Source organism: Scomber japonicus, chromosome 8, assembly GCF_027409825.1.
Source record: "Scomber japonicus isolate fScoJap1 chromosome 8, fScoJap1.pri, whole genome shotgun sequence".
Classification (NCBI taxonomy): Eukaryota; Metazoa; Chordata; class Actinopteri; order Scombriformes; family Scombridae; genus Scomber; species Scomber japonicus.
The window spans coordinates 11,559,245-11,573,838 of record NC_070585.1 but is presented as its reverse complement, the minus strand read 5'-3'; the positions used below and the strand labels follow the sequence as shown (position 1 = coordinate 11,573,838).

Sequence of the window (14,594 nt, the reverse complement as noted above, 5' to 3'; positions counted from 1 at the left end):
GATTAACCAGATGGTGGAACGTGAATCCATGTGATAGGATTATACTTTGGGGTGTTCCTCGGTGCCATCTGTTCAACTCTATGCACTGCTCATCTATTACCGCCTGAAATGGGCCCCCAAAGTTGTGTATCCTGCACACACACGCACACACACACACACACACACACACAAACACACACACACACACACACACACACACACACACACACACACACACACACACACACACACACACACACACACACACACACACACACACACACACACTGCCATACATAGAAAAAAACAAAAAGAAACAGGTTTTCTTCGTCTTGATTTCATCTTTTCTTTATACTATCAGTCACTTTTACTACTTCTTGTCCTCACTTATGTATTTCCTTCTCTCCCCCTCTGCTCTGTTCTTTCACTCCTGTTGTTCATCCTTCCAACCCCCATCATCAGGAGAATAGAAAATCAGAGAAGAGGAAATTCCCAAACAAATCTCTCTGACACAGGGAACATCTGTTAGTGTACTGTGCGCTCTCTTCTTTCTGTGTAAGATCCAAGCCTCACTGACGTCTCCAATATGTCTCGTCTTTCTGAACTTTTCTAATCATTTGTGAGACCAGTCGCAGGACAAGTGGTCCACCTTACCTCTGGAGGATAGTCATTAGATAGACTTAACCATAACATTCAATCTTAATGCAATCTAGTGTAGGCCATCATGTAAATCCCTTCTTAGTTTTTTTGTCATTATCATCCCTGAGGTTGACTTTCCTCAAAGAGAAAAAAATATGTTTCTCTTATTCAATGTCTGGGAAATCGAAATGAGAAAATAACTGGATTAGGGACTTGGGAATCAGTGCGGGCTCCTAAATCATGTGCACATGTCATTATGAAGTATTACAGGTTTGGGTCTGACTGTGCATGCGGGGGTGTGTATATGTGTGTGTGCGCAGGGGCTTTTGTGTTCGTATGGGTGTGTTTGAAAACCTGAGGGATGGGGAGTGATGGAGGGCTGGAGGATAAAAGCAGGTCTCCGAGGAAATAAAGCCAGTGTTGGCTTTAAGCAGAACAGACCTCATAAGACACATAGTGCTTATGCGAGGCAGAGTAGAAGGCCCAGAGGCAGAGACCTGAGGGGAGCAAGCCACAAGGGAGAGACAAGAGACTCACTAGCTACCACTCTCTCCTCTCTTAGTGCGAGTTAGAAACACTACAAGAGAGGAAAGTGAGAATCCGGGAGGAAGCAGGGGGAAAGATAAGAAAGAAAGTGAGAGAGCGGGTTTGAGAGGGATAGAGCAGAGACAGAAAAGGGGTTGAGCGCGGAGCCAGACAGGGGGAAGGGGGTTGGAGAGGGAGGGGAGGGGAGGGAGGGGAGGGGAGTTGAAAAGAAAGAAAGTAAGGAAGACAAAGAAAGCTTGGAGAGAGAGAGAGAGCCTGGTGTTTTGTTCTTGATTTTAATACCGTGTTCCAGGTAAGACGGCGTGCCTTCCGAGGGGTCCAGTCTTCGAGCTCGGCGCCCGTGTTTGGAATTGTTGTGCACGAACATGTTGTCTGACACGGCCAGGACATGACCCTCCACGCTCACCGTAGTCGACACTACCACCTGAGAAAGGAGAGACAGATGGAGACCATGGAACTATAAACTCAAATCTCAAAAAACAATAAATGTCACATTGATAATATATGTTCAATAGTGTGTAGGTTAAGTCCCCTATGTGAACTGAGTGCAGACTTTTGAATGTATTTGATATATATGTGAAATTAAGCTGTAAACACAATACTCACATATAATCTATCACCTTTGAAGTTGATATTGCAAACAGTTAGCACAGAGTTGCTAATTTACACATCCAACAAACTGACAGCAACATTAACATTCATTTGGAGTCGTGTTTCTACAAAGGACTGTAGAGCAGAGTTACGGGATTGCTCTCGGTGGGTTCATCACTGCAAGAGACCCTTTATTGTTTGTGGCTGGTTTAAAGTTTAAAGTACATGTACAGGCATTTTTATGTTTTTGGAGCTTGAGTTTAGTTTAGTTTCATGCGTAAATCTGCTAATTAGAGAAGAAGTTTGTCAAAGAATGTTTGCAGTCATAAAATGCTGAGACCATGTTGTCTGGTGTGGGGAATATATGTAGCCTATTAGATGTCAGAAATAATGTATTTTGGTTATTTATTATGTTGTTCATAAGACTTGTTGTATTTTTTTGTGGTGCGTTGCTCTGGACTGTTGGACTGGGAATGCACAGAGAGCATTTCAAGAGAACCTGTGATTCATTTTATCTTTTTACAACTGCTACATACTATTTGCATGTCGGTACTGTAGTTGCATCTCACCTGAAAACGCCTCATGTCTCTCGGGTTCCCGGCATTCTTCAGGCAGTTCTGGTTGCACTTCAGGAAGAACTTGAGGAAGAACCTGTACATGCAGAAAGAGAAGCAGGGAAAGGAAGAGATGAGCTTGAGTACAGTTGTCTGTCATTGAAAGTGTTGTACGATCTACTTTAATAAAACATAAAATTCAAATAAAACAAACGAAACAGCCGTGGCAGACAAGGCTCATACACTATCCCACCCTCATCCATCAGTTGTTTATGACAAAGGCAGTTTTCTATGTAAAAACAGCTCCGGGATATTGAGTAAGATGCTACCTTGTATATCTATCTCCGAGCTTGCCATAAACTCACCGGGGCAGACGCAGCCCCCCACTCCCCCCACCTACCCAGCTGCAGAGTCGTGTGACGGAGGTTGTGGTGTAGCTACTATGCAGCACAGTGTTGCCATTCCTGCCTCTCTCAATCTCAGTGTGAGAGACCACATCAACAGCACCTGCCATGCATTATTAATAGGCTGAGATGGCAAGTATGGCTACCCACATCAATACTTAATGAGGGAGGGAGGGATGGAGGGAGGAGGGTGGGTCGGTGGAGTAAAGGGGGGAGTGATGGTGGGAGGAGGAGAGGGGGGGGGGGGGGGGTGCGCACCAGAGGCCTGAAAAGCAGAAAGGGGATGGCTGACAATTTATTCCCTAGCCCCACCCCAAGGCTCGTAGCCTGACAACTTCTTCTTTAACTGAAACTACAGTAAATCTCTCCACTTGCTCTCCTGCATCGTCTCTCTGTCTGAAAAAAAACAAAACAAAACTATATCAAATGAACCGCGAAAATAAACAGTGCCGTGTACAAATAAACAGGAACCCTCAAAAGGGGGAAAATAAAAACTACAACATTTCCCGGTCGATCCCCCCCCCCCTCCCCTCCTCCTCCTCCCTTTGAGGTAGCTCAAAGAAGTGCTGACAGCTGAAACTGCTTACAATACAGATCTCCACCAGCCAGAGAGAGAATCACTCCTTTGCTCAGCTTTTCTTTCATATGTCTTATTTTCTCCCCTCTGTTCATTTGTTATGGCTAGGATTCTGCGTTGGGCAGCGCGTTTGGAGCCAACTGCCTTAGATATAATCATGCACGAGCAAATGCATCACACACACACACATAGAGACATGTCAAGAGAAACACAGTAAGCAGTGTGCCTTGGACAATTGCTTCATCGAGAGAGAGAGAGAGAGAGAGAGAGAGAGAGAGAGAGAGGGAGAGAAAAACAAGAGAGCAAAGAAGATAAATGGACAGACCAGAGTTCTGTCTCATTTCAAGGACCAGCCTACTGCTGTGCATTACAAGCATCTGATGTAACACAAGAACTCGTGAATTTATCCCTGACAACTTTTAAATGCATGACAGCTGGTTAGTGGTAGACATTCTTCTTCAAGCAAAGAAGAAAAAGCCTCTTATGATCTGAATAACAAACTGTCTTTTGGGTGCTGCCTTTTCTTCTTCTGCTTTGTTTTGGCTCTGATTTACAAGATCCTCTCTCTGGCGCAAGAGGATAAATCTGAATGGGGGGGAAAGGAATAAGAGAGAGAGAAGAGGGAGGTAAGAAAGTGAGAGGAGAAAACGATGGAAAGATAGACAGAAGGATGGGGTAGAGAGTATGTGAGAGACAGACCACCCTCCTGTATATTTTAGAAGCTGTAGGCCAATATCTAAATAATTCATGACGCTGAGAGATGGAGGTTCTTTTTTTTTTTTTTTTTTTTTTCTTTTACAGTGGCTGGTGGACCCCACAGGCTGAGGGTCTCCCAACTTTCTTATCTCCTCGAGGTCAAAGAGCAACCTCGCAGACAGCCACGGACTACATCCACTTGTCCAACATACCCCACCTTCCTGGCTGCACCTCCTGTTTAATTCATTGACTCTACTCTTTTTCCCAACTGTCCTCCTGTGAGGTATTCATGATAGAGGAATAATGGATAATTGAAAGGAGGAAAGTTAGGGTCACCAAAGTCAGAAGTGACCAAAATCAGTGGGTTAAATATTGAGAATTTGGAGAGGGTAAAGTGAAGTAGAAGGAAAAAAGTGAGACTGGGGATGGGATACCAGCTGAGATATTGAGTGCGGTAAAAAAAAGACAGCGAGAGAAAGTCAGCATGCCTCATTCGCTGTGCCATATGTCAGCATGTCCCCTCGATCTCCTGTACGCGTGGATCATCTGATTCATTATTTACATGACTTAAGGTGTCTGGAGTCAGCCGCACGGAAACATTACAAAACTGCAGCATGTTGATTCCTCGGTGCTCTATCTCATCTCCCCGGGAGCCAGGGGACTGGAATCACCGCTGCACACATTTACATGGATCAACAGAGAGAGTGGGAGTGTGGGTGGGTGGGTGGGGTGAATAAAGAGCAGCACGTGTTGATATGCAATACCAAAGAGATTACCATGAGGATTTATGGATAATCTGATTTACAGCTGACCAGTAAATATGGACAGATAGCTGATAAGAGACCATCATTTTCTCATTTGTACTTAGTGGCTCTCTAGTATCATGTTTACCTTACTTTTTAGTCATTAAAAAAAAGTATAATAAGTAATCGACTCACAATCGATACTCTCTTGCTGACTTGACACTATGGCAAAAACATTCAGTTCAATCCAGCTTTGAACATAAGAGTGAGTAAGAGAGAATAAATGGTTACATTTTGTTGCCAAAGCATCATAGCTGAAAACACCAAGGTCTCCTCCTCAGTATAACTCTGAAAGTTTGGGGATTTTAACATTTCAGGAGCAACTGCTTACACTCTACTACAACTATACAAAAATGACACATGATGTTTTTTGAAGGTAAATTTTACACCCAGCATTAAAATGAACATGTTTAGCATTGTGTATAAGACTTCAAAAGAGCATTTAGCAAGACCAAATATATGGATGAAAAAATGTTGAATAAAAATTACACATTTGAAAATGGTACAAGCTGCTTTGTGCTGGGTAGAGTGGGGCATTGGAACAAAACACACACTTTCATTTGGTCCTTCTCCAGCAGATGATATTGTCTCTCCTCCTCTACCTTGTTTGTATATGAGACTCTCGCTGGTTTCAAGCTATTTTACTGTACGGACTGCCACAGCCACAAATATTACCACAGCAAATTGCTGCGCCGGCTGGATTAAATGAAATAAAACCATTTTGCTCTCACGTAATTACCCCTAAATCCAGGAATGGCTGTGGAAGTGAATTTGTGTAAATAACTGCTTGGCCTCTTGAAGCCTCATGGCATAAATTTGCAACAGCAAAAAACCGAACAAATAAACACATGCAGCGGTCGCCGTAGTAATTTAATGATCTCACACTTTCATCATATCGTAACAAGCATTATTTGTCACTTTGGAGCAATTAAACACAAAATCACCCTCTGCCCATAAAAAACAAAACAAGGAAAGCAATTATAACACAACTTTTAAGTAATCCCTGTAGCATCTAAATATTATTACTGTGGTGATAAAGATTGTCTACGCGATTAGCTAACAGCAAGGAAGCCTCCGAGGGACAATTCTGTTATATTTTCTAATAATTTTCCTACATTAGCCACAAATGAGGGAAATAGTTGTTTTGCTTGTCAAATTTAACGTAGATAACTTTAGAACTGTGTGGTTTTATCTTCCTCAGTAGTTCTAGTTTATTCATCTTTTCAGCCTTTTGTAAAACATTGTGTTTCATTTCTTTCTTCTTCACTCCTCCTCCCTCGGCTCTCTGTGTTTTGTTCTGATGCCGATACGCTGTAAAAATGGCTGTGGGTGATGCCATAAGTCAGCCCTCTCCTCCACCCCCCTCTCTCCATCCTTTTCTGCTTTACAGATCATCTCCAGGAGAAAAGCACTGTGTCTGGCTACTAATATGCTTCATGAGGTGTGTAATTCACTGTGCTCCGGAGGGGAGCCATTTGTCTTGGGGGTTAACTAAGTGACACAACAGCACTTCCCCTGCCTGTTACCACCGTGGGACATGTTGAACTAATCTAGGCAGGTAGAGGAATGGAAGATCCTGCACTTCAGCAATTAAGCATTAAGATTTGTTCAGGAAATCGATCCTAATGAAGTCAGAGCTGAGTTCAAATTAAGTGTAAATATTTGTAAGCAAATATAATGTTACAGTGAGGAAAAAAGCAGGTGATAAATAGGCAACCAAACAAAAAGAAAAGTCTGGCACTCTTAGAGAATCAAATATCTTCCTCAACTCCTGTTTTGTGTATTTTCTTTTCCTCCCCTTGTGTTTCATTTCTCGTATTCTTTCTTTTCTCAACAACTCTTTCTTTTACTCTTTCCGCCATGCATCACTGACACTTCAACCAAGAGCCTGACTGGCTTGTTTTCTTGGTGACCTGTCTGCCTGCCTGCAGTATATATTTAAGCCTGGAAGCACACACACACACACACATACGTGCGCACACACTAATTTAGGGAGATTTATGAGGGGGGCCTTGCACCAGGAGCCATGCAGGCTGACCCCAGGGGTGTAGAGGGGCACTGGGTGGGGGAGGGGGCCTGGCTCCACAGGGGGGGACATTAATAATCTAGAACCAGGTCTGTCTCTGGGCCTGGCCCTGGGCCTCGGACACCAGCCTGTAACAAGCTGCAGTGGCCCAGTTTACTGTGAGAGAAACATCCATTTCCTTGTACAACAGTAATATGAGACAGATAAACTGAAAGATAAAAAACATACATGAAAATATGAAAAAACATACAGAAACATGTTGGCAGACGGACAAAGAAAGACAGACCCTCATACACACTTTGCTTCATTCCTTTGGAGTGCCACTCCTCAAAGTAGTGGCGAGCACCTCTATATTGCCCTCATGTCTATCTTAAGTGTCATGATTTATTCAAATAGAACATCTCACAGCGCTGAAAAATTCATTTCCAGCTCGCTCCGTGCATCGTCCCATCCTCCTCCTCTGTATCTGCTCAATGTGTGTGCATGTCATGTCAGCTGAATTTGCCCAGTCGTTAAATATTTCTCAGAACAAATGGACCCTGGAGGAGGGAGACGGTGGGTCAAGGGGGATCTGCACTGTGCCTTCGCCCGCTCGGGGAGAAGCCCCACTTGGGAGAGATAGTTCCTCATTTCCCGCAGTGCCGGAGCTCCAGTCCCAGCTTGGGGACAGAAGTCCCAGAGACACTTAACCAATTGTGTTTCATCCATTTCATCCGAAAAAGGATCATTCAAAATTCAACTGAGAAATCGTGCAGGGAGCATTGAAAGGTGGCCAATCTCTGTGCTTGGCAGTGATGGGTTCAACAACTTGTAGCCTGATAACATAACTACCTGTAACCCAGCTTTACACCAGAGCACTGAGGATGAAATGCAGCCAAATAAACATCTGTGCGTATGTATGTGTGTATGTGTGCATTTGTGTGTGTGTATCAAAGCCATGATGAATAAGAGGCTGTCTGGGTGATGGACAAGCTTGGCAGGCAGTGCTGATTGAAACACTTCCCCTGTCGGGCCTGGCCCATTAATCTGATGGAGACAGAGACAAAGAGAGAGCGAGAGAGAGAGAGAGCTCCAGGCCCCCAGACCACAGGAGTAATGAAGGGTCCTGGTCCCTCTCACCTCAGTGTTGTCCTGCCATGCTGGGACGCTCTGCTACCCTGTTCAACCCAAACCCTGCCCTCGTGGGACTGACCAGTGAATAATGGCCCTGTCATCAGCTTGGGTAGACGCCGCCGCACAGCCGAAGGGTGTGTGTGACCGCGTGTGTGTGTGTGACCGCATGCTTATGCCTGCCTGTGTGCCTCCCCGCGCAGTCATTTACCCTAACTGTTCTCCTCTGTACCTCAGTTGAAGACTGATGTATTCATATTGAATAGTGTTGATTTAAGCACATGTTAAACTTAATGCATAATGCATCGACTATATATAGCTTGATAAAGAGCATTGTGTCAACCCGGGACCAGCCCCATACATTGTGGGGATGAATGTGCCGCTTGCAAAAGTTCTTTCTTTTTGTTCCATTTAAGCACCGTATTAAATCATAACTATGACTGTGACTGTACACAGGCTCAAGGTTATGTTTCTAAATGCAGCAGGATCAGAAATCAGAAACTTAATTAGTGTGCTGTGTTTGTTCTAGGGTGAAAAGTTATTCCCTACAATGGGTCTTAAGGGAGGAATATGGAAACAGATAGCAGGAGAGGGTGAGAAAATGGGAGACAGAGTGTGTGACAGGGGAAAGACAGAGTGACGCTCAGCAGAGATGTATGGCGTCTTACGGTGCTTGTGTGAGCGTGGGTTCATGTGCACGCGTGTGTTTTGGCCTTGCGTCCCTCTGTGTTTATCAAACATATTACAGCTCCTTCTAGATTCCTCACCTGCACACCCCCAGCCTGCTACATATGGCCCACCAATCACAAAATAAGGAATTATGCATACATTAGCATAGCTAATGGCCTACCCTCTCCATTTAATATGCAAATTTCCTGAAACATTACTGAATGCCGTCTGTTCTAAATGAATAAATTTGAATCGCAATTAGAATAATCCTTTATAATTAATGAAAACTGTCAATTTTGGTTCATAAGTAATTTGATTAAAGTGGTGATGGGACACTTATGAAGTTCATCGGGCTGCGAGGAGTGTGAACACACTCTCTCTTGCCTGCATGCAAACACACACATATGCACAAACACACATGCTGCATGGCGACCAACAGCAGGGCTAGGGCTGCATTATTGATGAAGATGATTAATAAACTTATGAAAGTGGTTGTCACACATGCCAGACCTTTTTTTTTCACCCAACACAACTTCTTTCCACTCCTTTACCACCGAGGAGCAACAACAGATCAATCACGCCTTTCTGCCACCTGACAGAGGGGGAAAAGTGAGGGAGTGATTGAAAAGGTTTCCTGGCCTCGTGGTGCTGTGTCAGTGGCCTGTCTGTCCGGTGGGAGACACTGATGGACTGTCGAGCAGAGAGCGCCCATCACACACACACACACACACGCCAAGTCATTACAAGGGGTTGAAATGCTTCCCTGTTGTGTCTCAGAGGAGGGGACAGGCCAGTGCTGCTGTTTGTTGGGCTTTATCAGTGCATAACAGCATATAATAACATGTTATGAGGAGAATATAGTTGAAGAAGAGGGCGACCGGTGTGTAACTGCTCATCAACATCCCCTTCTTCACCATTAACTCTCTCATGCTGTGCTATGCCGCCGCTGAAGCGTATAATGGTGTCACTTAAATTAGGGTCACTCAACTGTGGGAAAATTGTTGCAATGTGTATCTCTTCCACTGTACAGTATGTATATGAACGTGAGCGTGCTGGTGTTTGCGCTCCAACATGAGTGTGGGTACGTGAGTGTGTTTGCATGGCTTCAGCCCAATAATAATGGTCCAGATAGTGTAGAGCCTCGCAGACTAATTAGCCAAATCACTGAGAAAATAGCAGCCTGCTAATTAATGGGTATTATGGCATTTCAGAAGTCACTGCTCTAATTGGGAGGGAACTGAGCCTCGCATTTCCATACTGCAGTAATACTGGCTTTATCCGTCCGTCTAGCTGTCCGTCTGTCTACCTACTTGGCATGCTCGCTTTTAAACACAATCCTCCTCATGCACGCAGGGAAAATAATTATCCTGCACACCCTTTCATTTTCAAACGTACTCAAACACACAGCAATGTACAGGATGTATATATAATACACTGACATGTTTTTGCTCATAAAGAGACATCAGTCCTACTTTAACCACAGGGAGTCAAAGATCACTTCACTAAAGCTATTTGTAACCTCTGAATTATTACATTGTATGTTATTATGCGTAAACTATCTTTATATTGCTTTGGAAAGTAGCAATACAATCCGTCTGAATATTTCCTCTGAGTCCCATTTTGTGTGTTTGTGTGTGTGTGTGTGTGTGTGTGTGTGTGTGTGTGTATGTGTGTGTGTCATGCATACATGCATGCACCCACAAATGCATATCCCCTATAGATTCCTCTTAACCCTATCAGACAGTGGGACGATCAAAATAGATTTGCATTCAAATGCCACATGCTCGGTATCAAATATCAAATCAAGCCCGAGTCACTGAGACAGATAGACAGTCACCTCCTCCCTACTTCCTCCGCCTCACCCTCCAGCACCTCCTCCTTTCTCCTCTCAGGGTCCCAGGGACTCCCATTCTCCCTCGGACGAGCTCTATTGAGGAGTGACAGGCTGTGGCTGGGGCTTGATTGACAGCCTGTTGATGCTTCCCTTTCCAACACACACACACACACACACACACACACACACACACACACACACACACACACACACAGACACACATAAATACACACACACCCCTCTTTTTCCAAACACACACACACACAGTCACCATCCACCTCCCTCCCCTGCTCGTGCACTGGTCTGGGTGTCTGTGATAGCCTCTGGGCTAGTGCCCCGCAGGCTGCACAGCACTATACATACAAATCACAGTGTGTCAGCCTTGTGAATGGGCCCATTTTGACTTCGTCCTTGTAAAGTCAGGCCCCCCTTGAAGCGGGCTGGATCTGTATCCTGCCTCTTTTACTTTCCCTCTCATTCTTACATGCACACAAAGGCAGATGAAACTTAAGGCCCAAATACAAACAGAACCTAGCCCAGTATGTATGTACGCACACGCACGCACAAAAACACACACAGGAAAAATGTCAGATTTAAATGCAGTGCTAATGGGCAGCACCTCACAGCAGCAGGGTATAAATACATCAACAACAACACACACAACTACATAGCCAGTCCACACATAACGGCCAAGACCCGGGGCCTAATCTCACACACTCAGCTAGTACACCTGGTTAATGTTAAGAGGGCAGTTATAGTCAATTACATTCCCATATAACGCATAAACCTCCACCCTGCCTGTGCCGGGAGAGTAATTGGAAACAGGCGCGCGAGGGTCCAGGCAAAAAGTCAACTTCCCACCCCTGACTTTCCCATTCACTATATGAGATGTCTTCCCATTCCATATTCTGAAAAGTCCTGGGGGCAAATGTGCAGGGTAAGAAGGGGTGGGGTTGCCATTTGGATATACGGCAGGTAAAGAGCAGGAGGATATGGAGTCATATAAGGTACCGTAGATGAAGACAAAAGGGGGAAGAAGAGGGGGTGCTGAGGGCTTTGTCTCCCAGGTGAGGTCCAGGAAGGAGCTGCTGGGGTCGGGGTGAGAGGGTGGTGGACCGATGGTGGTGTTCCATGTGGGTGAGGGGAGAGGAGAGTGAGGAGGAGGAGGAGGGGGTTGGACAGTGGTTGTAAGTAGGAGTTTGAGACTGACAGGTGACATTACCCTGCGTCATGGCTGGAGGGACAGAGGGACAGAGGGCGCGATGGTTATCCAAGCAGAGAAATGTCACCGTCCAGACACCGCTGTGACACACACACACACACACACACCCACACACGGAGCACACAGACACAAACACAAGCACACACAAAGATTCAGGACAAAGGAGTCTGGAGTCTTTGAGAGCGAAAAAAGGCTGGCTACAGTGGGCAGAGATGAGGAGATTACATCCTCTCCATTTAAAAAAGGAGGAGATGAGAATAAAGAGACAAAGCCGAAGAAAAGGCTAGGAGTCAGAGACTACACTGTTACGAGTCAACAACCTTGCATCTTGCTTCTTTGCATTTATTCATATTGTCTGATTTCTAAATATGTGTTTCTTTTTGTGAAGTTGGTTCATTTACTTTTGTACATTTTATTTATTTCTTCACATTTCCCCCCCTGTTCAATCTGTTCTCTGCGGTTTTCATTAAAGCCTAACCTAATTTTGGCAAAGCTTATAAAATGTCCATATTGCTGCTCATTCGACCCCATTGATTTAGTGTTTGGTTAAATATTCACGACTGTGGATGCAATTAACATGCTGTTAATGAATAATTGATCGCATCTTAAGCGGCCATAAAACTCATGCATATTAATTATTGAAACAGGAAATATGAAAAAAAACAACCTTCCTTGTTTTGCCTCAATCAACCTTCTTTCATTTTGTTTCTTTAGTCAGGAAGGCATGTTGAGGGTATTCGAGAGGGGAAAAGTGTATTTTGTGTGTGTGTGTGTGTGTGTGTGTGTGTGAAAAAGACGGAGACACGGCAGAAAAGGCTACGAACACTATGCAAATGCATCCCATAAACACAGCTTTAACAGCTCTTATATGCATTTAAGCTTCCTTTGAGTACATCCATTCAGCTCATGCATACATCTCTATGTCAGTGCGATGTGGAGTACAGTGTTGTGTTGACAGCCTCGGTGTGACAGAGGTAGTAGCTGCCTGTTTTGAGAGGCAAGTGTTTACCAGGAGTGAACACAAAAAACAAAAAAAAACAAATCTAGCGAACACGGGAGGCTTGTCAGCGCGAGACTGGAGATCAGTCAGCCAGCAATGAGCTTTCCCTCTCCCACTGTGTCTCTACTAGTGTATGGTTATAGGCTGATGTCGCCCCTGGCACCTCCCTGGGCCCTGGTGGGTGGAGAACAATAGTAGAGGGGGGCGGGAGTCAGCCCCACATTAATGCTGGCAGCACTGCGGTGCACCTGTGGTCAAGTGAATATTCGACTCCACACCCCATATGAATGTATAAGTGTAAAATTGTGTGCATGAGAGTGTGTGTGTGTACAGTTTGCAGGGTTAAATTCATTATCTGCACATCCTGCACTCCTAAACCACTCTAAAATGTCTTGACATGAAAAATACATCCCAGAAGCAGCCGCACACTCCAGGAAAACACCAATTTACATTGTCGCTTGTTATTTATTTAGCACACAAAAAGCTCTTGAAGGTGTGTGTGCATGCGTACGCGCGCGCGCGTGTGTGTGTTACCCCCCTCTATCTCCCTCTCCGGCACCTAACTAACTACTCGGTGATGTTGGTGCCTCGGAGCTAAAAGTGACAAGCCGTCAATTGTGTTCCAATATTAACCCCCTCTCAATGTCTGCGTGCCCGTCTTCTTCTCTGTGATGTTGGCTTGATCAAAGAAGCAGTACTTTGGTAAAAATAACCAGAGAGAGTGAGATGGAGGACACCATGCTGCTTCAGACTGATGAACGACGGCCAGTCTCTCAGCAAAATACCGTCCCCTTTTCTTTTCTTTTGTCTCTCCCTCTCTGTCTTTCTCATTATCTCCCTCTTCCTCTCCCTCTCTCTCTCTTGGAAAGCCATCGTGAGGCGTTGGCTGAGCATGATTCACTATCTTCTATATACAGCCAGGCGGTAAGTAGTAGTTCATGAAGTGTACGGTATACATTTTTATGGAGGAGAGGCTATATGCTCACTGTACAAGCTTTTTATATGAAGAGGAAGACAGCACTTGCCAACATGTCCCACCCCCACCACTATTTTGTTCTTACAATTCTGAAGAGAGATTGAAAGAGGCTGGGCGGGGGATAAAAGAGAGAAGCAGACCACCAGAGAGACAGAATATGATAGAAAGATGCCCCATGTCTCTGTTTCATCTTATCTTAACAGGTTCACCTAGCGGACCTTCACTCATCAGTGATGGGGGCTGAAGGAAAAGGAGAAAAGGAGAATGTAAGCAAGACAGAGGAAGGAGGGAGACAGGGGATAAACACACACACACACACACAGAGGAAGAGAGAGAGGGAGAGAGGGGTGGTGGATATCTCCTTGGCTAATTCTCTGGGTGTGGGAAAGCAGAGCACCTAACACAGGTTGGCCTGGTTTCAGTAATGAGTTTGATTCTTCTCTCTGCCTCCTCAGCCTCACTGGGGACCAAGACTGCATAATAACATCCTCACACACACACACACACACATACACACACACACACACACACACACACACACACACACACACACACACACACACACAGACAGACACACACACACACACACACACAGGCACAAACAGGTCTATGGGGAGCTAATTATTCTCACCTGTGTTAATTATTGCTGTAAGCCAATCAGCGGACTCTGTACTAATTAGGCAGTGTTAGGTCTGATTAGTGTTTTGCAGCAGGCCCACTCAAACTGTTATCTACCATACTCGTCCCCTCGGGCGAGAGAGGAGCGAGGAGAACAGGTGGATGCATGCCCTGTCTGTGTGTGTGTGTGTGTGTGTGTGTGTGTGTGTGTGTGTGTGTGTGTGTGTGTGTGTGTGTGTGTGTGTTTGTGTGAGAGCATGTGTGTGTGTGCATTCATCCTTAATAATAAATAACTGAAGGACAGCTTAAATTCACAATAAAACTAATCAGGTTCTTTTCCAATGAAACTT

At 44.8% G+C, this 14,594-nt stretch overlaps 1 protein-coding gene across 12 annotated transcripts in view; it reads right to left on the bottom strand.

The window, feature by feature from the left end:
- Positions 1-14,594, bottom strand: part of ebf1a (EBF transcription factor 1a) — a 55,835-nt gene that overhangs the window by 24,028 nt on the left and 17,213 nt on the right. For 6 of the 12 annotated variants that reach the window (XM_053324321.1, XM_053324327.1, XM_053324322.1 and 3 more), the window contains exons 7-8: positions 2,325-2,406; positions 1,447-1,588 (exon numbers count right to left, since the gene is read on the bottom strand). In XM_053324321.1, the coding sequence (XP_053180296.1) occupies positions 1,447-1,588; positions 2,325-2,406 (224 nt within the window). The remainder of the gene's footprint in view (positions 1-1,446; positions 1,589-2,324; positions 2,407-14,594) is intronic. The other 6 variants (XM_053324324.1, XM_053324329.1, XM_053324326.1 and 3 more) reach the window with 1 other exon arrangement.